This window comes from Oncorhynchus gorbuscha, linkage group LG06, assembly GCF_021184085.1.
Source record: "Oncorhynchus gorbuscha isolate QuinsamMale2020 ecotype Even-year linkage group LG06, OgorEven_v1.0, whole genome shotgun sequence".
NCBI lineage: Eukaryota > Metazoa > Chordata > Actinopteri > Salmoniformes > Salmonidae > Oncorhynchus > Oncorhynchus gorbuscha.
This window is the reverse complement of record NC_060178.1, coordinates 87,839,926-87,866,952: the sequence shown is the minus strand read 5'-3', so window position 1 is coordinate 87,866,952 and position 27,027 is coordinate 87,839,926. Positions and strand designations below refer to the sequence as shown.

At 41.6% G+C, this 27,027-nt stretch overlaps 1 protein-coding gene across 1 annotated transcript in view; it reads right to left on the bottom strand.

The window, feature by feature from the left end:
- Positions 1-20,074, bottom strand: part of LOC124038489 (histone acetyltransferase KAT6B-like) — a 41,918-nt gene extending 21,844 nt beyond the window's left edge. Inside the window, 5 exon segments of the mRNA XM_046354437.1 lie at positions 460-541; positions 1,045-1,160; positions 3,735-3,843; positions 18,024-18,959; positions 19,917-20,074. Of these exon segments, the coding sequence (XP_046210393.1) occupies positions 460-541; positions 1,045-1,160; positions 3,735-3,843; positions 18,024-18,671 (955 nt within the window). The 5' untranslated portion in view covers positions 18,672-18,959; positions 19,917-20,074.
- Between the last annotated feature and the right edge of the window lie 6,953 nt (positions 20,075-27,027).

Here is a 27,027-nt window from a genome sequence, read left to right as displayed (position 1 = left end):
TCAATTACTCAGCACAAAGCAGGGAAATCCATAACATTTTTATTTAAAAAACAAACATCAGGGTCCACTGAAATAGACTGTCCCAAAATGGAACCCTATTCCCTATACAGTGCACTACTTCTGACCAGGGCCCATGTAGGGAAGAGGGTACCATTTGAGAGACAGCCCATGTCAGTGCATTTTGAGCAAAGCGATGCGACTTGTATGAATATCAGTCCCGCTGCCAAAGGTCTTACACTACAGTAGCTGTTCAATCATTGCAAGCATAGCTGTAGGCCATGTACAGTAATCTACATATCTCTCCCCTGGGACTGTGGAATCATTTGATATTCTTGCAAAGCTCCTAATAAGCCATCTCTGCTTTACTATGATGATTGACAGACCTAAAGACCCCCTATGAAGAACACACACACATACAGAGAGACCGAGAGAGACCACCATATGTATGAACACCTTTACCTTTTGGCATCCTTGAGAGTGGTGGGTTGCAGCACTCCATGTGAAACCCCCGATCACAAGAGTCACAGAACAGCATCTCGTCCTGCAAGGAGACAGGAGGCATGTGTGGGGCTGTGTGGTGGCTTCCCTGTTGTTGCATAGATGTTACACCTTCTGTCATTTCACTCTAAAGAGGGACATGTCCGTTTAGTTTAATATGGATGATGTATGTGGAGGTGAATTATGTTTGGTTGAAGGGTGGATGGAGAAAAAAAAGAGGCTGTGTCTTCATTGCACAACATGTTGCCCAGAAATGGCAGATGTATGCTTGAAAAAATATTTAATGATATGTCTCTGTCCCAAACGGCACTCTATCCATTATATGGTGCACTACCTTTGACCAGAGCCCTGCTCAAAAGTAGTACACTATATATAGGCCATAGGGTCCTATTTGGGACACAGATATTTTCATTGTTAAGAGGAAATTTATTACCGGGTTGATTACATTATTATGTCTCCATGAAAGCATTATCAATCTCTATCTCACACAGATTAAATGGTATGGCACTGTATTTAGAAAAAAATCTAATGTATTAAAATACTTACAGCGTTTTTGCCCTGTATTCGACAGGAGCTACAGGTTTTACATTCTATACATTGCCATCGCAATCTCTTCACATTTGTGGTCAGCTCTGGGGAGAACTTCAGACAAGATGGGTGCCCTGTAGAGGTAAATAAAGAGTGTTATTAGTGTTGCTGCACATTTCAACCATCCTTTAGGCGGTGTCTCAAATGGCGCCCTATTCCCCATGTTGTGCACTAATTTTGACCAGGGCCCAGGGCAGTTGTCAAAACTAGTGCACTACATAGGGAAGAGGGTCCTATTTGGGAAACATACTTTAGTATCAGTTTCACCGAGCGGGAGGCGCGACCTTCCCATTATGTTCACACAGCAAGGTTAAATATTAACATATTGCATTATCAACAATGTTAAGCAGCGTTTGCGTGCGTCTCTGTCCGGGTGGGACCTCTCGCTCTTTTCCACAAGCTGTGTTTAAAAAACAGTATGATCAAACATCTGAGCAGCTAATTAAAGATAATTTGTTCTTAATGAGGCAGAAACAGTAGCAGAACTCAGTCTAATGGGGGCCCAAACGTGAAAGTCATGTAAAAGCGTGCCTCCTCTCTCACCGGCTCATTCTCATGGTTGTAAAACAGCTGCTTTACACCCAGAGCACAATGTGTGTACACTAGGAGCGGTTAATGAAAACCACCTCAACGCTACTTAGTCAAATTTGAGCTATAAAAATGTCACTGGGAGAATAATTCCTTACAGCATTTAAAATAACTGTTTCCAAGGCAAACTAATCCTTATGAGAGGTCATTTTACAGAGGGTTAGCAGCAGCACATTTGTCTGAAAGAAAAGAACAGTAAAGGAAAATGACACCAATCTACGGCAGTGGAAAATGGATGACATTTGATCCTATTTCCCTCTCTGTCCCTCATTGCTGCCTGCCGTGTTCCCAGAATGCTGTTGCATTCCGATTCCGAGAGCGCCGTTCACTCAACGACATGAGTGATTTCTAAATTCTAATGGCCACTTAAGTGGAATCTGCAGCTTCCTTCCTCAGTCCACCATGGGTTGTTGGCAGTTTTGCCATAATTCTTCCTTTGTCTGTCATGTCTCCCTTTTCCAACTATCCAATAGAAACAGTTCATCAAGTAAGTCCTTCAAGTAGAGGGTTTAGCCTAAAGTAGGAGAACATCATGATGCGAGAGGAATATGGCAACGGCCCGATGGCACTAGAGTTGCTGCTACCATTTCGGGGTATACCCCTGCACACATCGACTCACTGTGTTTAAACCAGACTCACAAATTGCAGATTGACCATGCCTAAATAGAATCTGTCTAAACCACATCTGCTACAACATTAGCTACATATACACTGAGTGCAGAAAATATTATGAACAACTGCTCTTTCCATGACATAGACTAACCAAGACTAACCAAGTAAATCCAAATGAACGCTATGATCCCTAATTGATGTCACCTGTTAAATCCAATTCAAATCAGTGTAGATGAAGGGGAGGAGAGGTTAAAGAAGGACTTTTAATTGGGAAGCAGATTGTGTATGTGTGCCATTCAGAGAGTGGATGGGCAAGACAGAAGATTTAAGTGCTTTTACACCTGCATTGTTTGCTGTTTGGGGTTTTAGGCTGGGTTTCTGTACAGCACTTTGAGATATCAGCTGATGTACGAAGGGCTATATAAATAAATTTGATTTGATTTGATTTGAAGTGCCTTTGAACAGGGTATGGTAGTAGGTGACAGAGGTGCACAGGTCTGTGTCAAGAACAGCAATGCTGCTGTGTTTTTCATGCTCAACCGTTTCCCGTGTGTATCAAGAATGGTCCATGACCCAAAGGCCATCCAGCCAACTTGACACAACTGTGGGAAGCATTGGAGTCAACATGGGACAGCAACCCTGTGGAACACTAGACACTTTGTAGAGTGCCCTGACGAATTAAAACTGTTCTGAGGGCAAAGGGGGAGAGGGGTGCAACTCAATATTAGGAAGGTGTTCTTAATGTTTTGTACACTCAGTGTACAAAGATGGCTTCCTATCTATCTGTGGCTTCATCCCAAATGGGGCACTCTGTTCCCTATATAGGCCTAGTGTACTACTTTTGGGCACTACCCATAGGGCTCTGATCCAAAGTAGTGCACTTCGTAGGTAATAATCCAATTTGGGATTCAGACAGTGGCCGTGTCCGAATACCCGTAATTGCATTCTAAATAATAGGCTGATTGGGTGTGCCTAAATGCAAGGTGTTATGTGTGAACTTTCTGAAATTCAGTATGCAATCAAATTTTTACTTTTCATCTAGTAGAATTCACTTCCTGCTATTGAGGAAGAGAATTGTATTTTTACTCAACAGTACATTCTAAATGGTATGTAATAAGATTAGCACACAGTTTTAGAAAGTAGTCGGCAAGACTAACTATGACATGGCCAGTGTGTTCGAGAGGATCAGTTTCAGCAAGGCGCAGAATAATCACTAAGCTTGATCACATAATGAGTAGTTATGTGGGATGCAAGGTGATCTAGAGCAGTTATTCTGCACAGTCCGACTGCCATGTAGTGAGACCTCAAACATGCACATTGTGTCAAGTGGACAAAGGCTCTCTTGGAGTCTAGGTAACTGAAATATGGTGAATGTGTAACCAGGTCAGCCAAGTTCAGACCAGTTTGGCACAGTCATATAAAAAAATGAAAAAAGGGTATGAACTTACCGCTGCTCCCACAGTCTGCACAGGAGAGAAGCTGCTCTGGCCTCTTGTCCCGATTGGACTCTTTCGTTCCCAAACAGAAACTGCATATTGGGATGGGGTCAGCGCGTAGCTGGGGAGAGAAACAGAAACTGCATATTGGGATGTGGTCAGGGCAAGCTGGGGCGAGAAACAAACTGTATATTGGGATGGGTTCAGCGCAAGCTGGGGAGAGAAACAAACTGTATATTGGGATGGGGTCAGCGCGTAGCTGGGGAGAGAAACAAACTGTATATTGGGATGGGGTCAGCACGTAGCTGGGGAGAGAAACAAACTGTATATTGGGATGGGGTCAGCGCGTAGCTGGGGAGAGAAACAAACTGTATATTGGGATGGGGTCAGGGCAAGCTGGGGCGAGAAACAAACTGTATATTGGGATGGGGTCAGCACGTAGCTGGGGAGAGAAACAAACTGTATATTGGGATGGGGTCAGGGAAAGCTGGGGCGAGAAACAAACTGTATATTGGGATGGGGTCAGGGAAAGCTGGGGAGAGAAACAAACTGTATATTGGGATGGGGTCAGGGAAAGCTGGGGAAAGAAACAAACTGTATATTGGGATGGGGTCAGGGAAAGCTGGGGAGAGAAACAAACTGTATATTGGGATGGGGTCAGGGAAAGCTGGGGAGAGAAACAAACTGTATATTGGGATGGGGTCAGGGAAAGCTGGGGAGAGAAACAAACTGTATATTGGGATGGGGTCAGGGCAAGCTGGGGAGAGAAACAAACTGTATATTGGGATGGGGTCAGCGCGTAGCTGGGGAGAGAAACAAACTGTATATTGGGATGGGGTCAGGGAAAGCTGGGGAGAGAAACAAACTGTATATTGGGATGGGGTCAGGGAAAGCTGGGGAAAGAAACAAACTGTATATTGGGATGGGGTCAGGGAAAGCTGGGGAGAGAAACAAACTGTATATTGGGATGGGGTCAGGGAAAGCTGGGGAGAGAAACAAACTGTATATTGGGATGGGGTCAGCGCGTAGCTGGGGAGAGAAACAAACTGTATATTGGGATGGGGTCAGGGAAAGCTGGGGAAAGAAACAAACTGTATATTGGGATGGGGTCAGCGCGTAGCTGGGGAGAGAAACAAACTGTATATTGGGATGGGGTCAGGGAAAGCTGGGGAGAGAAACAAACTGTATATTGGGATGGGGTCAGGGAAAGCTGGGGAAAGAAACAAACTGTATATTGGGATGGGGTCAGGGTAAGCTGGGGAGAGAAACAAACTGTATATTGGGATGGGGTCAGGGCAAGCTGGGGAGAGAAACAAACTGTATATTGGGATGGGGTCAGGGCAAGCTGGGGAGAGAAACAAACTGTATATTGGGATGGGGTCAGGGCAAGCTGGGGAGAGAAACATAGCGAGTGTTCAAAAACATAAGAGGCATTGTGGACTAGCTATGTATATACTGTTTGTGATGTAAATATGGGAATAATATCGGTATTCTGGTATGCTTTATGACACAAAAAATGTAATTATGGATACAAATACAGTTATCATTTTTAATTTTACCTTAATTTAACTAGGCAAGTCAGTTAAGAACAAATTCTTATTTTCAATAAGCCTACAGTCCTGTAAATTGCTACAGATATGCATAACACTCATCTATTCCTGTTTGTCTTGGAGTCTACTGACTGAAGAGCATGCTTTTAGGGGATTATTGAAACAGAGAATATATTCAAACAGATGCAATGATATGCAGATACATGAATAAGTAAACACAAGGCTTAGCCATCAAAGCTCTGTGAATGATGGGAATTAGTGACATAACAGTCCGTCCCCCTGACATGAGTTCTCAACAACTAAAACACAATTAGCTTATTATGAACACTTACTGCCCACAGGAGGTACTCTACCGTAATACATGTGAAAAACTGCCCTTCTTTATCCATTAAATCTGAAAGGGGATGTGATAATCAGTTAAGGGGCTTAATCCACTTGAGAAAGCTTTACACTACAATTAGACAGGATTAGCCAGCATGTAATCAAATTACCTTAATAATGTTAATGAATCATAATAAATGATTCAAATACATTGTATAGTGCCGGGACGATACCAGTATCACAAAAAAATTTCCATGGCAAGAAGTAAAACCCAAAGCAGACCTCACGCTTTGGTCCTTTAACCTGCTGTATGTAAAATATTGTGAGCTATAAACATAATGTTCATTTCCAACATTAGGGCTGTTCTCATGAAGAAGTTAAATTTGCTTTGTGTTTCGTTTCCTTGCCAAGATACTAACGAGTATCGCAATACTGGTATCGTCCCGGCCCTAACATTGTAGTTGCTCTCCCTCTCTCCATGTTTCAGAATCAGCAGTAGAAAAGGTTAACACTCACTTAAGGGCTTAAAATTTTAAAACATATAAAAGTAGTAAAATATCAGCTTTAAGAAGACTTACCACTGATCACTTAGAACTATTGACAGGCAGATCTAACTACCAGCATGGCTAGTAGGAAGGTAAACATTGTACCTATACCCATCTGTTCTATAGCTTGCAAAATATTCAAAACACTTTCTTCTGCTCAGTATCGAACAATATGAAATGACTTTCTTATTGAACCCAATGGACTCAACCACCTTGAAAACAGCACCACCACATAACACAGAAACTAACAGCAGACGAGCCCATTTTTAGTTTGAAGGTAAACGGCCATGTGTAGCTCAGTTGGTATTGCGACACTTGCAACAAGGTCATGGGTTATTTTCCCGCAGGGATCACATAACCTACACATGCTAAAAACACATGCGCTCTCTATGCTGTTAATCACTTTGGATAAAAACATCTGCTAAGGGTCATAGGTTATATATTACTATATGGTGTGTTCCTACTCTCCTATACAACGAACATATTCAACAATTTTTTGTTCAGTAGACCTATGAAACGTTATTCGGTTCAATCATTCCATGACCATCGTAAAGCAACCACCAAAAATGACACCACGTAACACAGCATCTCACACACACACACTTCTCAGGCAGCATAACACAGTGTCATACACGCAACACACACACACACACACACACACACACACACACACACACACACACACACACACACACACACACACACACACACACACACACACACACACACACACACACACACACACACACACACACTCCTCAGGCAGCATAACACAGCAGGAAGGAGGTTCTTAAGGGAAAATAACACAGGGTATGACAATAAATAACAAACCTCATCATCAGTTCACACACAAACGACTCATCAACTGACTGCGGAGGTTTTGGGAAGAAAGGGGACTCTGGGGAGATGGCCATAATTCGTTTCTACTGAGCCAGAGGCAGGCAGATTATCATCATGACCTCAACACAGCCCGTTTGAACGTAATATCCATCGGCCCTGACGTGACCCCTCCGTGACCTGCAGATGCAATCTCGGTGTTGAGAAGAGTCCGATGTCACGTTATCTTGAGATAGAAATGCTTTGAACAATCATGCCTCTCTGACATATTAGATACTGAAACATGTCCACTCTATGCATGCCATTTCTAACTTCACCATTACCGAATGTGCCCCAGGTAGATTTTAGGACTAGCCACAGTCACATTTAGTTGTTTACATTTTAGTAATTTAGCAGACGCTCTTATCCAGAGCAACTTACAGGAGATATTAGGGGTTAAGTGTCTTGCTCAAGGGCACATCAGATTTTTCACCTAGTCCGCCTGGGCTTTTGAAACCAGCGACCTTTCAGTTAGTGGCCCAATACTCTTACCCGCTAGGCTACCTGCTGCCATTTCAAAATACAGGAAGTGGAAAAGTAAAACAGGGATAGGATGCATCTGTGGGATTTGGTCATTGTTCTTGGCTGGTGTTATAGCCTATCAATTGAATAATATAATGAGAGAAAGCCATTTACAGATACATCAATGACTCCTCCATTTCCAAAATCTTCCATGTCAATAGAGTGGCTGTGCAACCGGTGGAATCAGATTGTCTGTCTATGTAAAGACAACCACTCTTGAATGAATGCTACAGATATGATTCATTTTTGTAAGATAGGCTACACCTCACTTTCAACAGCGTATAATTTACTTGGCAGATGCTTTTATCCAAAGTGACTAAGAGTACAGTACAGGGAGTGCATACATATTTAGTATGAGTATCAATACCGACAAGAATTGAACCCACAACCTTGGCTAGATGCGGCATTACGTCATTGTGATCATTAATGGGTCACAGAAAGTAGAAACCGGAAGAAGCTCTATCAAACAGGATTTAAAAAAATAAATCTGTCCTTTAAAAACGTCTAAATAGCAGAGCCGTCTGACTTTAGTACGTAGGCCTATCTAGCCTGTTCCTTTTGCACTTGATCACAATATATTCCATCACAAAAACTACAGAATCCACCTAATCTACAAATGAAGATTCATCTTTGTGAAAGGCTCTAGCTGTTTGGAACAACTGTGTTCAAACGACTTCTAAAATCAGCAGAGCAGTCTTTCTCTAGTAGGCTAAAGTATCTAAATAGGCTGCTCTTTTTGTACAATCACCAACCTAGGCTACTTTGTATCCCCCAAATAAAAATTTAACTGGATGTGAAATCTTCATCTGCAGTGATGCTATAGTAAAATGGTTACTAGCGCCCAGCTTATCGTGATAACCATGCAATTGGTCTGTGGGACTATGGCTAGAACAATTACCTTAGTTATGAAGACTCATGAAAATAAAATAACCGTCATACATTTTTTTGTAATGTAATTTTATTACATTTTTGGGGTGGAACAACTGCTGACTGAAGAGGGGACGGCCAGGCATTCATGCGATTGAGTCCGTTTCTGCGGCAACATGGACTCTTAATGTGATGGAACTTTATTGCTCCTTACTGAAACAAGCATGTTGTTGTAGCAAACAAGCCTTTGGTTGCGAGACAATGCCACCACAATGCAGCAGCAGCAGCACACATAGAAATACAATTAATAGAATGGTTCCTCTAACCCTGGCAACTTGACTGGTAAACTCATGGGTACATGAGGCGGCAGGGTAGCCTAGTGGTTAGAGCATCTGACTAGTAACCGGAAGGTTGCGAGTTCAAACCCCTGAGCTGACAAGGTACGAATCTGTCGTTCTGCCCATGAACAGGCAGTTAACCCACTGTTCCTAGGCCGTAATTGAAAATAAGAATTTGTTGTAACTGACTTGCCTAGTTAAATAAAGGTAAAAATAAAACAAGGGCTTCCTGGTATTGTGATACAATCATTTCTATAGTAATGTAGAATGTCAATTAAAATTATGTTAACTGATATGGCTCATGAAATGGACTGCATTTTATGTAATGTCAGTTGAATCAACAAATAATGGCACATTGATGGGTACACTTGCAATGGCCGCCAGTCCACCAATTATGCTGTCATTGACTTGAATGGGGATGCCCATTCTATTCATTCCATTTCTACGGCAGCACATGCGGTCAGGAGCAGAGGAAGAGAAAATGTGTGTTTTGTTTTATTATTCGAACGGTTATTATGATGACTGCAAACAAATGACTGGCCAACTATCATCATCCAAACTTCCATGACCGTCACAGCGCTATACATGACCTGCATGGAAAGGGCATTATTCCAATAAAATAGGATTAGCTTTTTATTACATCAAATCGGTAGCCTGAGCATATGAGTAGAAACAAAGGTTCAGGCTGCTGCACAGTCACTATGGAAGATCTAGTCTACAGCACCTGGTTAAATTGTCTTTAAGATGATTTTTACTCTCTCCGTGGTTAAAAAGTAGTCAGAAACAGATGTCAATGTTGTAAAAAATATATAAAAAATGTAAAAGTGTGCTTCATTTACTATCATCCCAAATCGAAATATTTCATTATCTTAACAAATTATTTATTCTTTATATTTTACGCAAATTTTTCCTATGGATGGGCTGAACGTGTTACTACATTAGAAATGTTCACCACACAAAAATATGAAATACATCCTTTTTACATCCTCAGATTGGTGATGTTAGTATTAAAAGTTTATAGTCATCACGATCTCACAAAATTGATTGCTTAAAACAGATGAATATCTTTCGTTTAATACCGGTGTTGTCGTCATATATGGCAGTCGGTAGTATACTTTTTTTCCCTCCTCCCATAAATGACTCTGGCCTCAAATAAATTAATGGATTTGAGGCTTAAACTATAATTCAAATGAAAGCCAATCCCTGAAGTAATTTAAAACCGATGTGAGGTGGTGATCCATTGGAATTATCCAGTCAAAAAGTATTGTTTCCGTATCGGCTATCGACCGATATAATGGTCTCACAAAGCTATAAGTTGACATATGGCAACTACAGGTTATTGTAGATCGACTGGTAAATGTAGTACATCCAAGTTATTGGAGGTTTGTCTTTTAGAAGAGAACGGCACATGTAGCGTCAATGAATTGTCCCAGTTCCATTGATTTCCAAACAATATCGATGTGAGTGAATCATTTGGGCACAATATTGATTACAGTAGAACAAGCTAATCAATTGCAGCTCCGAGTGGACCCATGGCAAATGTATGTGCATTTGCAGTTCATAAAAAGTTCTAATTTAGGAAAATAAACGTAATCTGAACACAAGACTGACATATGTGTAAAGAGCAATTTTTGTATTCAAAATATTACAACCTACTTCAGCATATTGACAATGAATTTGGACAGTTAAAACCAGTGTTGAGACACTGGGCTTTAAATCAAAACAAGAAACAGCAACAGTAAAATTTTCTACTTATAAATTATTTTAACAATTCTTATGTGAATCTACTTAATTAGATAAGAACCACTGAATTAGCCCAGAAAACATGCTGATGTAGTAAGCTATTGATTTTGATGATATTAGTGCAATTGTGAAATGATAAGTGCAGTGTATGTGTAGTTGATATAGTCAAGTTTCACAACTTACACAGTAGTTCAAAAATGTATAAAGCAAAAACCCTGTGGCTAGCCTAGTCTGGGCTGGCCATTAGATATTTTATGCAGTAGGGAACAGCCTCCGATTGGTGATTAGACAGAAAAATAAAACCCCTTAAAAAAAAAAGAGAAAGAACACACAGCTAAAGAGGAGAAGATGTTACTGATTGACTAAGGGATACCAAATTAAGTACATTAGAGGAAATTACTGTGCTTTAAAAAGGCACAGTTGTGTTCCATGAGGGGGTGGGGTTCTATTAGAAGACTGCTGTTCTAGAAGCCAGGCAGAGAGCTGTGCTGAAGAACAGGTTACATAACAGTAAGGGGAGAGAAGAAAAATCCTTGCCTTTGTTGCAGCCAAACTCACTTTAGAATCTAATAAACTTTGACCCAAGACTGCTCTTTTCCAAGAATCATTTCCAATACCGACTAGTTATGCTTTGTTACTCGCTAATATCAAGGACTAGAAAGAAGTCATCCTTTTGAGTAAACTAAAAGAACTTAGGGATGTCACCACCAAAAAGCATAGGAGCTGAGTGTAATTGAAAGACTCCAAACTTACACAGAAAAGGGACAAGACAATTCTTATGAGGATAGATTTCTTGGTAATGACAAGCTTTTTATTACAGGAGGACAGTGTCTTAAAACAGAACTGTTTCACTTTGGTCCGACCACAAACACAAACTTGTGGTTGTATAGTCAACGGTGTTATTTCCTGATATTCATAATGAAACTGAAGGGTAGATAATGTCTCCAATAGTGAACATGCCAATATAGAATGGTGTACTGTAGGCCTACACCATTTAAAGTGGTAAATGACCAAATTATTAACAAATTAATCCTTTCCATAACTTGGAGAGAAAACATGTTAACGAAACGTTATACTCCCAAAGCCCTAGACTTTCATTTTGACCTTCTACACAAAAGGGGGGAAACTGTTTTATGGCAACAGTAATAGTAACCTTCCAATGCCTTGGCCTTCACTGTAAAGTCCTTTTCATTTGTCAAGTACAAAACTGCTGTCAATACAGTATTGTTCACATGCAGCATGAGTTAGTGCTGAGTGATGGAGCCACAATCTCTGCAGAGTGAAAAACACATCTCATGCATCATGGTCAAGAGAAAACAATGAAGGCTAAGAGTTTTTAGTGGCCCTCTATCAAGCCATACAGTCACATCCCAAATTATTTTACAGTGTTTCCCTTACATGCATTAGTAGTGGCGCAATGCAGCTGCTAAATTGTGGTTGCCACTTAAAAATAGATGCATACAGTACCAGTCAAAAGTTCAGACATCTACTCATTCAACGGTTTTTCTTTATTTTTACTATTTTCTAAATGTAGAATAATAATGAAGTCACAACTATGAAATAGCACATATAGAACCATGTAGTAACCAAAAAATGTTAAAATCAAAATATATTTTATATTTGAGATTCTACAAAATGAGCAACCCTCGGCCTTGATGACAGCTTTACACACTCTTGCCATTCTCACAAACAGCTTCATGAGGATGTCACCTGGAATGAATTTCAATTAACAGGTGTACCTTGTTAAAAATTAATTTGTGTAATTGTTTTCCTTCTTAATGCGTTTGACCCAATTAGTTGTGTGTGACAAGGTATTTTTTTATTCTACCTTTATTTAACCAGGTAGGCAAGTTGAGAACAAGTTCGCAACTGTGACCTGGCCAAGATAAAGCATAGTAATTCGACATATACAACAGAGTTACAAATGGAATAAATAAAACATAGTCAATACAGTAGAACAAAAGAAAACAAAAAGTCTATATACAGTGAGTGCAAATGAGGTAAGAGAAGGGAGTTCAGGCAATAAATAGGCCATGGTGGCAAAGTAATGACAATATAGCAATTAAAAACACTGGAATGGTAGGTGTGCAGAAGATGAAAGTGCAAGTAGAGATACTGGGGTGCAAAGGAGCAAGATAAATAAATACTGTATGGGGATGAGGTAGGTAGATAGATGGGCTGTTTACAGATGGGCTATGTATAGGTGCAGTGATCTGTGAGCTGCTCTGACAGCTGGTGTTTAAAGCTAGTGAGGGAGACATGAGTCTCCAGCTTCAAAGATTTTTGCAGATCGTTACAGTCATTGCAGCAGAGAACTGGAAGGAGAGGCGACCAAACGAGGAATTGGCTTTGGGGGTGACCAGTGAGATATACCTGCTGGAGCGCGTGCTGCTATGGTGACCAGTGAGCTGAGATAAGGCTGGGTTTTACCTAGCAGAGAATTGTAGATGACCTGGAGCCGGTGGGTTTGACGACGAGTATGAAGCGAGGGCCAACCAATGAGACAGTACAGGTCGCAATGGTGGGTAGTGTATGGGGCTTTGGTGACAAAACGGATGGCACTGTGATACACTGCATCCAATTTGTTGAGTAGAGTGTTGGAGGCGATTTTATAGATGACGTCGCCCAAGTCGGTGGTCAGTTTTACAAGGGTATGTTTGGCAGCATGAGTGAACAATGCTTTGTTGCGATATTGGAAGCCAATTCTAGATGTAATTTTTTATTAGAGATGTTTAATGTGAGTCTGGAAGGAGAGTTTACAGTCTAACCAGACACCTAGGTATTTGTAGTTGTCCACGTATTCTAACTCGGAGCCATCCAGAGTAGTGATGCTTGCGTTTAAGGCCACTGAAGGAGAGTTGTATGGCATTGAAGCTTGTCTGGAGGTTAGCTAACACAGTCCAAAGAGGGGCCAGAGAATACAGAATGGTGTCATCTGCATGGTGGTGTACCAGAGAATCACCAGCAGCAAGAGCAACATCTTTGATGTATACAGAGAAGAGTCTGCCCGAGGATTGAAGGTAGGGGTGGCACACAGATGATAGCCCTATTTGGTAAAAGACCATGTCCATATTATGGCAAGAACAGCTCAAATAAGCAAAGAGAAGAGAATCATTACTTTAAAACATGAAGGTCAGTTAATCTGTAAAATTTGAAGAAGTTTTAAAGTTTCTTCAAGTGCAGTAGCAAAAACCATCCAGCGCCATGTTGAAACTGGCTCTCATGAGGACCACCACAGGAAAGGATGACACAGTTACCTCTGCTGCAGAGGATAAGTTCATTAGAGTTAACTGCATCTCAGATTGCAGCCCAAATAAATGCTTCAGAGTTCAAGTAACAGACATCACAACATCAACTGATTCACGCAGACCATGAAGGACAGCGTGAATCAGGCCTTCATGGTTGAATTGCTGCAAAGAAACCACTACTAAAAGGACACCAATAAAAATAAGAAACATGCTTGGGACAAGAAACACAAGCAATGGTGGAATTCTGTCCTTTGGTCTGATGAGTCCAATTTTGAGATTCTTGGTTCAAACCGCAGTGTCTTTGTAAAACGCAGAATAAGTGAACGGATGATCTCTGCATATGTGGTTCCCACCATGAAGCATGGAGGTATCGGCGTGATGGTGCTTTGCTTGAGACACGGTCAGTAATTTATTTAGAATTCAAGGCACACTTAACCAGCATGGCTACCACAGCATTCTGCAGTGATAAGCCGTCCCAGCTTTTATTTTATATGACAGAACCATGACCCAACACACCTCCAGGCTTGTGTATGGGCCATTTGACCAAGAAGGAGAGTGATGGAGTGCTGCATCAGATGAACTGGTCTCCACAATCACCCTACCGCAACCCAATTGAGATGGTTTGGGATGAGTTGAACCGCAGAGTGAAGGAAAAGCGGCCAACAAGTGCTCAGAAGATGTGGGAACTCCTTCAAGACTGTTGGAAAAGCATTCCAGGTGAAACTGGTTGAGAGAATGCCAAGAGTGTGTGAAGCTGTAAGCTTCAAACATTTTACTTTGAATCTTCATCCTAGGCTGAGTTCCTGAGCAGGTTAACATCAAGGATCTCTCTGTACTTCTTTCCCTTTATCCTGACTAGTCTCCCAGTCCCTGCCGCTAAAAAAACATCCCCATAGCATGATGCTGCCACAATCATGCTTCACCGTAGGGATGGTGCCAGGTTTCCTCCAGACGTGACGCTTGGCATTCCAGCCAAATAGTTCAATCTTGGTTTTATCACACCAGAGAATCTTGTGTCTCATGGTCTGAGTCCATGGACTTTATGTGCATTTTAAAGAGGAGTGGCTTCCATCTGACCACTCTACCATAAAGGCATGATTGGTGGAGTGCTGCAGAGATGGTTGTCCTTCTGGAAGGTTCTCCCATCTCCACAGAGGAACTCTGGGGTTCTTGGTCACCTCCCTGACCAAGGTCCTCTCCCCCAATTGAGCAGTTGGGCCAGGTGGCCAGCTGTAGGAAGAGTCTTGTTGGTTCCAAACGTCTTCCATTTAAGAATGATAGAGGCCTCTGTTTTCTTGGGGACCTTCAATGCTGCAGAAATGTTTTGGTACCCTTCCCCAGATCTGTGCCTTGAAACATTCTTGTTTCAGGACTTCTACGGACAAATACTTTGAATGGCTTGGTTTTTGCTCTGACATGCACAGTCACCTGTGGGACCTTATATAGCCGGGTGTGTGCCTTTCCAAATCATGTCCAATCTATTGAAATGTACCACAGGTGGACTCAAATCAAGTTGTAGAAACATCGCAAGGATGTTCATTTGAAATAGGACACACCTGAGCTCAATTTCAAGTTTTACATTTACATTTAAGTCATTTAGCAGACGCTCTTATCCAGAGCGACTTACAAATTGGTGCATTCACCTTATGACATCCAGTGGAACAGCCACTTTACAATAGTGCATCTAAATATTTTAAGGGGGGTGAGAAGGATTACTTTATCCTATCCTAAGTATTCCTTAAAGAGGTGGGGTTTCAGGTGTCACCGGAAGGTGGTGATTGACTCCGCTGTCCTGGCGTCGTGAGGGAGTTTGTTCCACCATTGGGGAGCCAGAGCAGCGAACAGTTTTGACTGGGCTGAGCGGGAACTGTACTTCCTCAGAGGTAGGGAGGCGAGCAGGCCAGAGGTGGATGAACGCAGTGCCCTTATTTGGGTGTAGGGCCTGATCAGAGCCTGGAGGTACTAAGGTGCCGTTCCCCTCACAGCTCCGTAGGCAAGCACCATCAAGTCTCATACCAAAGGGCGTGAATATGTATGTAAATAAGGTGTCTATTTTTTAAAATAAATTTGCTAAAAATAATCATTTTTAAACTGTTTTTGCTTTGTCATTATGGGGTATTGTGTGTAGATTGATGAGGATTATTATTATTTTATTTTTTAAATTCATTTTAAAATAAGGCTGTAACATAACAAAATGTGCAAAAAGGTAAGGTGTCTGAGACTTTCCAAATGCATTGTACATATGCCCCAGGAAGACCTCCCACACCCCCCATGCAGGAAGACCCCTGCTAGACCCCATTCAGCCTCGCTCCGATAACTGCCACAGCTGCTGAAAAAAGTTCTTATAAAATCAGCTGGTGAAAAAATCTTATATTACTATAATTGCTCAGAGAACAATTTTGGTTAACAAGTAAATAAAAATAATTATTGGCAACGCTAAAGATTCAAATCAAACTAAATTAAATCTGCATTAACATTCTACTTTTTAAATGTCATTTTATGGAACAGTATTGTGGCCTTCCACAGCTAAAATCCCTTAGTCTTCCATCACCATGTGGAATGCCAAAAATGTATGGAACTGGTTGTTGACTTTCAAAAAAGCAGGCAATGCGTAGAAAAGCCCCAAATATAGCGCTTCCCACTATTAGAGCAATTACACATTTAAAACCACTGGAACAGTGGTAAATGTGCATTTGTATCTTGTCCCCATTCAGTGAGGAAGATGATTTGGGATGCAAAGAAATGTCCTAAGGCCACAGTTAGAAAATTACAGAACTTGGTTGCCTCTTGGGGTCACCAAGTCTCTTAATCTACAATTAAACGTCACCTCCATGCCAATAGGCAATTTGGAAGGGTTGCCATAAAAAAAAATCATTTATTGAGAGTAACCAACACATGTAAACGCCTGGAGTTTGTTAAACGGCATTGGCACTTGGACCGGGAACAGGGTGGTATGGTCAGATGTTACAAAAATAGAGGTCTTTGGCCATGCACACCAGCGGTGGGTTTGGCATCAAAAGAAGGATGCATATGCAAAAAAAAGAACCTAATTCCTAATGTAAAATAAGGTAGTGGACCTTTGATGTTATGGGGCTGTTTTGCTTGCACTGGGCCTGGGGTCCTTGTTAAGGTCAAAGGCATCATCAACTGTAGTAGGACATTTTAGCCAAAAACCTGGTTGCATCTGCCCGGAGGCTGAAACTTGGCCGCAATTGGATGATCCAGCAAGACAATGACCCCAAGCACACATCAAAATATACAAAGAAATGGATAACTGACCACAAAAAAATAAACATTTTGCAATGGCCCTCTCAGTCTCCGGACTTGAACCCCATTGAAAACCTGTGGTTTCAATTGAGGAGGGCAGTCCATAAGCGCAGGGCCAAATTATATATATCAAGGATCTAGAAAGATTCTGCACAAAGGAATGGTCTAAGATCCCTCCCAATGTGTTATCCAATCTCATAAAACATTATAGGAAAAGGCTCAGTGTCATCCTAGCAAGGGGAGGGTGCTGGTGTATTGAAAACAGGTGTTGATACATTTTGTCACCTATCATTTTTAGATTTGGATTACTTGTTAAAAATATTTGAGCCATTGTATTAGTATAAAATAATTGACCCACAAAATGATAACACACAACCCTGTGTTCTCAAAGACAAAACTTTAAAAGCTACTGTACGTTATTTACTCTCTGTCTATAATAACATAGCCCATCTATTCTGCCAAACAAATGCAAAAATGGCCAATTGGTTACGAAGTATTTTCCTGAGCAGAGGAAATGTCAACAAGGCCTAGTAGTTTTCTCAAGTACACACTGAACTAGTTAGGAGATCTACCGAGTAGCTGTGTTTCCAAGAAGCAATATTATATCACAACAGCTTGATTTAAGCCCACAAGAGCTCTGCTATTCATCACAAAACTGTCAGCTATCATCCAATTGCATTCCTCAAGTGCAACATCATCAACCAGTGCTTGAAGCAGATTAGGCATGATCAGTGAAAGCATCAAGTCCTTAACCAAATGAGACAGAATATTCCAAAATGAGACATATTGGTCAAACAACAATCTAGTGTTTATTTTGCCGGCTAGAGGAATAATATATGCCATTTAGCAGATGCTTTTTTCCAAAGAGGGGGATATATTATCGGCATCAGAAATAACCTGAAAAGGATTCAGAGGCTATGAGTAGCATACTGTACCTAGTGAAAGAAGCCTTGGAATACACAGTATTATCAGCAGGCTACTATAATCAGAGAAATATACAGAACCTAGTATCAGTATACCGTACCTGGTCGCTCTCATGTGGAAGAAGAGTGACACACTGAAGAGCCAATGGGGAAGCACCTGGACACCTCTGGCTCCTCCCCTCCACTCCACTACCCCCCTGGTTTAACCTGTAGAGCGGGCCGTTCTTCTCCAGCCGGCCATTGTTGACTGCCCGTTTGGCGGACAGTCGTAACCTCTGCTGAAACCCCGGGTTGTCCAGGACGTGTGATAGATCATCCTGGTTCCTTAGGTACCTCTGGATGTTCTTCAGAGAGGAACCGTGGTTATCATCCAGACCTTCGATGGCCCTCCTCAGAATTTTATTCCAGTCAACGTGGCGAAGTTCACTGGGATTCCATATAGATCCTTTAGACAATGGGACAGAGAGGTTTGCACTAACAGGTTTGAGCGATGTTGTTGATGAAGATACTCCTCTCCCAGGGTGCTCAGGGTCCTTGTACGACACGCTCCCCTTATTGGTGACTTTGAGAATGGAACCATCGTGAACACTTAACTCCAACTGCTCCAGAACGGTCCTCTTGTCCAATCTGTGTAAGGTCGCCACCGCATGACAAATCCGCTCCTCGGAAGGCCTCTGTTTTTGCCTTTTAATTTTCTGTATTGCTTCTAGAATCCACTCCGTATAGAGAGGGTTAGCAAGTTCCACCATGGTTAAACAATGAGATTTAGGAAAAAGTGATCCATAGAGAATATCCCTTGTTGTTGTGAAACATTTGATACATCCAACACATCTTGAAGGTCAAAAAGTAATGTTCCACCTCGGCATCAATACATTCCTGCTGTAAATCCTCATCCAAGGTAGAAGCTCACATGTAACCTCACAAAATAAGATGAAAGTAGCTAGATAGTAAATTCCTCGAAGGTTGGGACAGTTAACGACCGACCTGGAACACGATTCCTTCGAATGACGTAAGTTCCTTCAAGATCCAAATGATAACTTAAAAAGAAAAAACACAGATAGTCATAAACAGTCAAATAAGATCACAAGCCAAAAATATGCAATACTGTACCCTAACAATAACAGAGACAGAATTTCTATATATTTGTTGCACCCAGCACCTTTGCTGAGTATCAAGTACTAGTAGCCCATGGTCACATTAGACAAACATATTGTTTTGATTACTGGTAGTGAATTGTGAGGGATCGGCCTAGTATACACTTTACACATTGGGCCATGACCAATTTAAGTGTTTTTGGATTAGTAGGCTAGGCTATATTCTGAGACCTCACCATAACACTTACTGAAAAGCAGACCAAGACAACATGAAATGAAGGTCAACAACACTCAAGAGAAACAGATGGATTATAAAAGCAGTTCAGACGGATTGAAGATGATTCTAGGTAGGTTAGGGATAGGCTAATGTTACTTAATCCGTAGTCTGAGTCCGATACTATAATCCACTGATTGACCTAACCTCACGCAATAGTTTGTGGTAAAATACTGATCAAGATGAATTTGTCATGACACTGACTACAGTCATAACAACAAGGGAGATTAAATGTAACCTGTTAAATATATGTTAAAACACCTATCAAAATTACTTGTGATAGGTGTTATTTTTTTGTTGATAGTTAAATGCTTCATTGTAACATCACCAGTTGACCAAACTAGACTACTCAGTGTTTCTAAATCAGCTACAATGTAGATCAAGAAGGGCAAAGGAGTTTGACTTCTTGCACGCGAGTTTGACAGCTTGTATGCGTAACGAGTGATAAACAAGGATTTGTTCATTTTAGCAGTCGGCGCGAGCTTGAATGTTAGCCGCACACGATCAATTCATATTGTTGCACTTTTTGACAGCTGCGGAGGGATGGTTACCGGAAATTTATGACGGCAATTTATGTTCAAACTAACATGAGACGCTTACGAACGAGAAGATAATATGTAACTAACCTTGCTTGTATCAGTTGAGTTGTAGGAAAAAACATTGCTGCCTGCATTAATGACGTGACCTAAACAGTCGCCATTTTGTTACAATGTTGTAGTTTACATAAATCCGACATGACGCTGATTACAATCCAATGGAGTCTCATTAAACCTTACCTACACTAATGTGCCCTCCCTAGCAACTTTAATATTGGCTGTAAAGACAAGATCCGATTTCTGGTTTGATAAAGTACATGTCAATCATTATATATGAGCTCACTTTAGAAGGGACTGCGTTGGCTGCTTGATCTGTCACTACACTCAATTGAACCGCCTCTTAAGGTGTCTTCTCGTATCATGAATTGATGTTATATTTACCCTAAGCACTTATCATTTGACTGAATAAGTTGGTGCACTATAGGGACAATATGATATAGCTTTTGTATCTCAATTAGATTGTCATTCATTAACATAAAAGTTACCGCAGGTCAGTGGTTAAATTAAGGATTTCTGGTTAAACTATATCCTGTGTCAAACGACAGCCCACCTTTACTACGACTCCTCCTTGAAACAATTGGTTACACTTCAAAATGATTTGGATCATTTTAGACTTTAATTGGTTGTTTGTTAAATCCATCATTTATTTGCAAAAAAAAAACGGCGAAGACTTGACTGCTGATTTAAAGCAGCAAGTTTTAAAAATGTTTGAAGGTGATGGGCTATTATCGTGCTTTGGTTGTCCGTGCTACCCGACACTTCTTTCCCCACAAACTGGTGTTCTCATTTTATTTTCCAATCTTGTGGAAATTCACTACAGCCTATTCCCAGAAGCACCGACAATTCACTGATTTCAGTTTTCACCAACTCATGTAGGCTACCAAACGTTTACGGGTGGGCTACATCATAATAAATAGGGCACACTATAAATAATCATTCAGGATTTCTTATCCATCAAGCGGTAGAATTTCTCTACATAGCACGAGTGCCTGCGTGTGTTATGCTACAGCGATCATCAACATCCTACCGTGTAAATTATGACAATTACTTATCTGTATTATCTTGCACTGCATTTCCGACTAGAAAATAAACACATGAGGGGGGGGGGATTCCACATAGCCTACAAACGGAGTAGTTGACCCGGGAAATCGGAGTAGCAGCATCTTCACTGTGCCTCAATAATAAATGTATTGCTACAGTTTCGCGATCCATCCATTTCTCACTCGACTCGCAGGTCCATTCTCGTTTACACATTATTAGTCAGTGATATACAGTCTCCTTGGAATGTAGGCTAGATCGTTTACAAAATGTTCCGACCGACGCTGGGCAAGGAGGCAAAACAAATTACGCAAGTTTTATGCAAGGATGAACATGTAACCAGTGAGGGAAAAAGGCATCGGCTAGCTACCGTAAATATTTGCTGGTAGTTACCTCTTCAAGTTTTCTTTATCGGATACAGTCCTCTTCTTTATTAACACGATGACTGAAACGACGATCGGATATAAATAATCACACTCACAGCGGCACATCCATATGGGGGTTTCCTTGTATTTTTAATCTCTAAACGATTCGCTGAAGGCTCGCGCTGAGACAGAGAGGACCTGATAACAACTAATTGAAAGGTTAATCTACATAGCAGCCTGTGACAAAGTGGTACCTCCCTCCCCCTTCTTCTTCACTGTAGACATCCCTACTTCAGTCAGTGAAGTGGAGCAGACCGTCGCCCCTGTAGAGCAGTAGCGCTTCCCCAATGATCATAGCGGCAAATGTAATGTCACTTTCACTTTCCACATTAAAATGTCCCGGGATGTGCATGGGAAGATTAAAAAATTTTTTTGCAACGTGTCTTGATGTCTTTATCCAGGGTTGTATTCTGCGAGTGGCATAATACTTGCACAGCTAGTGTACAAATTGACATTGGCATTAATTGCTGTTATTTGGAATAATTTCCTAGATTATGCAGCCAATTGGGCCACCTTGTTTCCAAGGTGGCCCAATTTTCTGATCATAGAACCAGCTGGATAGGTCTTTTTGCAGAGGGATTGTTAAATTGACCCAATCTTAATATAATGAAGACATCAAGTCCTTGATCATGATCATAACCTAAAATCGTTATGAATAATGACAGCTACAAAAAATTATATTGATATCATTTTAAAGGAAGACAGACAAGAAGACAAAGAATCATAGTCTATTAAAAGGACACCAATAAATCAACAGTATGATTCAATCATATTATGGAAATTATCCATCAACAACCTCAAGATGTTACAGCTGCTGCCTACACTAATTTGGGTGTGAAATCCGTCCCTGCTTTTTCCTTCAATGCCCACATTAGTCACGTCTGTAAAACGTCATTCTTTCACCTGAATAACATCTCCTGCATAAGACCCTCTCTCCCCACATCTGACACAGAAAAACTAATCCATGCAATCATTTTATCCGGAATTGATTATGGAAACGCAGTTCTTGGGGGCCTGACTGCAGATTTATTTCATAAACTAGAGCTCAGCTAAAACAGTGCCGCAAGTATTCTAGCACAAACAAAATAAAGTCTGCGCACATCACCCCCATCCTTGCTGATCTCCATTGGCTGCATGTTCCTCAAGTAATTTAATGTCAAATCCTCCTCCTCGTTTACAATGCCCTAAATGGCATCAGACCCACCTACCTGTTAGACATTCTCTACTCCTATGAACCCCCATGCCCCCAGGACCAGGCTCTGTACAATGAGGGCTCTGTACAATGAGGGGTACATTTTTGTTGCAGCCCCAGACACCTAATTCAACTTGTCTAATAATCATCAAGCTCTCAATGAGTTTAATTAATTATTTGACATTTATTTAACTAGGCAAGTCAGTGACAAACAAATCCTTATTTTCAATGACAGCTTAGGAACAGTGGGTTAACTGCCTTGTTCAGGGACAGAACAACCGAGTTGTACCTTGTCAGCTCGGGGATTCGAACTTGCAACCTTTCAGTTAACCCAACGCTCTAACCACTAGGCTACCCTGCTGTCCCGAATCAGGTGAATTTGTCTGGGGCTACAACAAAAATGTGTGCTGTTGGGGGTACTAGAGGACTGGAGTTGGGAAACTGTTATAGGGTGCCATTTATGCGGCAGGGTAGCCTAGTGGTTAGGGTGTTGGACTAGTAACCAGAAGGTTGCAAGTACAAATCCCCGAACTGACAAGATACAAATCTGTCATTCTGCCCCTGAAAAGGTTGTTAACCCACTTTTCCTGTCATTTAAAGTAATAATTTGTTCTTAACTGACTTGCCTAGTTAAATAAATAAAATGGGATGTTGCTGGAGCATGTGCCATCCACACAGTCTGACCATCCCCCCATCTCTCCCCTCAATCCTTGCCAACTGCCACCCAGTGCTGTTCAGCAACACTGCTGCCCATCTGCGGGGCAAAACACTGCTCTGCTCTGGCTACATCCCCAGTCAGTCAATTCCCATCCCAAATGGCACCCTATTCCCAATGTTAGGCACTACTTTTGACCAGGACCCTTTCGTTTTGTTCCAAATGCCACCCTATTTCCTATATAGTGCACTACTTTTGGCCAGGACCCATAGGATCTCTCCCAAATTGCACCCTATTCCCTATATACTGCTTTTGGGATGCAGACACACTGCTTTTGCTTTTCACGCATTCAAATAAGGGATGGTGCTGATGAATGAGGGTAAATACCAGACATACGAATTGTGTTCTTTCTTTGAAAATATAACTCTCATATGATGAGCCCAAATTTGCCAACAACATATGTTCTTCTAGCAGCTCTGATCTAATTGAACTCTGTATATGTATAAATTAAGAACATTAGAAGTTGGTAGAATTCAGACTTGGGTATCGCACACCACAAGGGAGAAACAGGGGACCTTAACCAGTTAGTTGTTGAGACAGAGACAATGACACATCCATAACATTTAAACTACTGTTCTTACACTTTAAAATGAAGTAAATCACGGTAGAAGTGTGGTTAACAGTTTTCCTTCTCGCGGTAAACTACGTAGCATTCCTCATTCTCATTACTTAATCACGGCTCCAAATTTTTGTTTAAGTCCAAAATCGCATCTTATTCTCTGTTTAGGGCACTACTTTTGACCAGTAGTGCACGAAATAGAGAATAGGGTGCCATTTGTCACGCATTCTTTGTGTTTGGGTTTTGCCATCTGTCAAGTTGAGAAGCAAATGAACCAGCTGCTACGGAGTGTGATCTCTGCCAATCAGAGATGTGGTCCTTTTCAAAGCGCATCTGTGTGAAACCTTAAAACGTTGATGAAAAAAGTGTCTCAAAGTTGTTAATAACATTTTGGCTAGAGCCTGTTTTCACCTAGATGCCCCTGATTAACATAAACGCATAAACCAAGCATCATTAAATGGATCTACAGCCCTTTGCATAAGAGGTGTTTGAATAGGATCACTCTTCACATTTAATGAGCCCAGAAATTAAAGGGAAAATATATGCAAACAGGTTGAGTTCTGTACTATTATTTATACACAATATGAAAATGGCATATTGCATAATGTGTTTTTGTATTTAAATTTTTCAGTTTCACAGTTATATGGGACATAGGCACATTGTGACCTCAGTCTAGGATAATACTATAGGTTATAGGCTACAGTTTGTATATACTACTGTTAAAGGAGCAATGTAGTACTGGCTCATAACCTATTCCCTATATAGTGCACTACTTTTGACCAGAACCGTATTAGGGAGGCAAAAATAAATGGATAAAGGGTTTAAGAAAAATAGTCCCTGGTCAAAAGTAGTACATCATCTAGGGAATAGGGTGCCATTTGGCACATATCCCAATTTCTCTCAATCCCCATTATCCACTACTTGTGCCCCCCCCCCCCCCATGCCTGGAGGGAGGAAAGGACAGTCTGGGGCCACTCGGTGATCCTTGTCTCCCCTATCCAACACCCGGCAACAGCACAGCTGGGTGTGGGAGGGGGGGGATCAGCCAGCTGGGTGCAGGATCAGCCTAATTTCCAGGGCTCTCTAATGATCACCATGAAGAGGCACCTCTAATCCCATAATTGAGAGAAACGACCTCCATCAGCCGTGGAGCCATCATCCCAAATGGCACCTCAGTCCTTATATAGTGCACTACTCTTGACCAGGGCCCATAGGGAGACCATAGGGCTCTGGTCAAAAGTAGTGAACTATGTAGGAAACAGGGTGCCAATTTGGACGTATTTATAGAGATCCGGGAGTCTGGGAGAATCCAGTTAGAACGCTACGAGCCCCTTGGAGATTACCCAGCTCTCTGGTCTGTACTAGGACACCCAGGCTTGGGGCTGGATCTGGCCTGCCCTGGACCCCATTTTGATAATGATGGAGATTTAGCTGTTTTCCCATCATGTTTAACAATACAGAAGTCAGGACCAAAAATAATTAGCTTGCTGCAAACACATCTAAATTCAGCAAACAAAAGAAAAGTAAATTTTTCAGGACCCTGTCTTTCAAAGATAATTTGTAAATATCCAAATAACTTCACAGATCTTCCTTGTAAAGGGTTTAAACACTGTTTCCCATGCTTGTTCAATGAACCATAAACAATTCATGAACATGCACCTGCTGAACGGTCGTTAAGACACTAACAGCTTACAGACGGTAGGCAATTAAGGTCACAGTTATGAAAACTTAGGACAGTAAAGAGGCCTTTCTGCTGACTCTGAAAAACACCAAAAGAAAGATGCCTAGGGTCCCTGCTCATCTGTGTGAACGTGCCTTAGGCATGCTGCAAAGAGGCATGAGGACTGCAGATGTGGCCAGGGCAATACATTGCAATTTCCGTACTGTGAAACGCCTAAGACAGCGCTACAGGGAGACAGGATGGACAGCTGATCATCCTCGCAGTGGCAGACCATGTGTACAACACCTGCACAGGATCGGTACATCTGAACATCAAACCTGCGGGACAGGTACTGGATGGCAACAACAACTGCTGTTGTTACACCGGGAACGCACAATCCCTCCATCAGTGCTCAGACTGTCCGCAATAGCTGAGAGAGGCTGGACATCACCGGCAACAACGTCGCCTATGGGCACAAACCCACAATCGCTGGACCAGACAGGACTGGTAAAAAGTGCTCTTCACGGTTTCACCAGGGGTGATGGTTGGATTTGCGTTTATCGTCGAAGGAATGAGCGTTAACCCGAGGCCTGTACTCTGGAGCGGGATCGATTTGGTGGTGGAGAGTCCGTCATGGTCTGGGGCAGTGTGTTACAGCATCATCGGACTGAGCTTGTTGTCATTGCAGGCAATCGCAACGCTGTGCGTTACAGGGAAGACATCCTCCTTCATGGTACCTGACATGACCCTCCAGCATGACAATGCCACCAGCCATACAGCTCGTTCTGTGCATGATTTCCTGCAAGACAGGAATGTCAGTGTTCTGCCATAGCCAATGAAGAGCCCGGATCTCAATCCCATTGAGCACGTCTGGGACCTGTTGGATCGGAGGGTGAGGGATAGGGCTATTCCCCCCCAGAAATGTCTGGGAACTTGCAGGTGCCTTAGTGGAAGAGTGGGGTAAATCTCACAGCAAGAACTGGCAAATCTGGTGCAGTCCATGAGGAAGAGATGCACTGCAGTACTTAATGCAGCTGGTGGCCACACCAGATACTGACTGTTACTTTTGATTTTGACCCCCCTTTGTTTCAGGGACACATTATTCCATTTATGTTAGTCACATGTCTGTGGAACTTGTTCAGTTAATGTCTCAATTGTTTAATCTTGTTATGCTCATACAAATATTTACACATGTTAAGTTTGCTGAAAATAAACACAGTTGACAGTGAGAGGATGTTTCTTTTTTTGCTGAGTTTATAATCATCCATCGAAAAGTGGTTAGAATGTATGAAAGATCTACACCGCCTGTTACAATAACACAACAGTCATTATCTTTAGTAGCCAGTAGGATGCAGAAAATGATTAGCTTGCTGCAACCACACCTTCATTCATTCATCAAAAAGTGGTTGGAATGGATGAAAGATATACACAACTTGGTATTATGGTAACAGTCAAACTCGTGGTGCATTTGTTACTTTACTTATTACATTCAAGATGATAAGGCATTGGAAATGTGGGGTGAAGGCATTGTATGAACTCAAGGAACATTTGA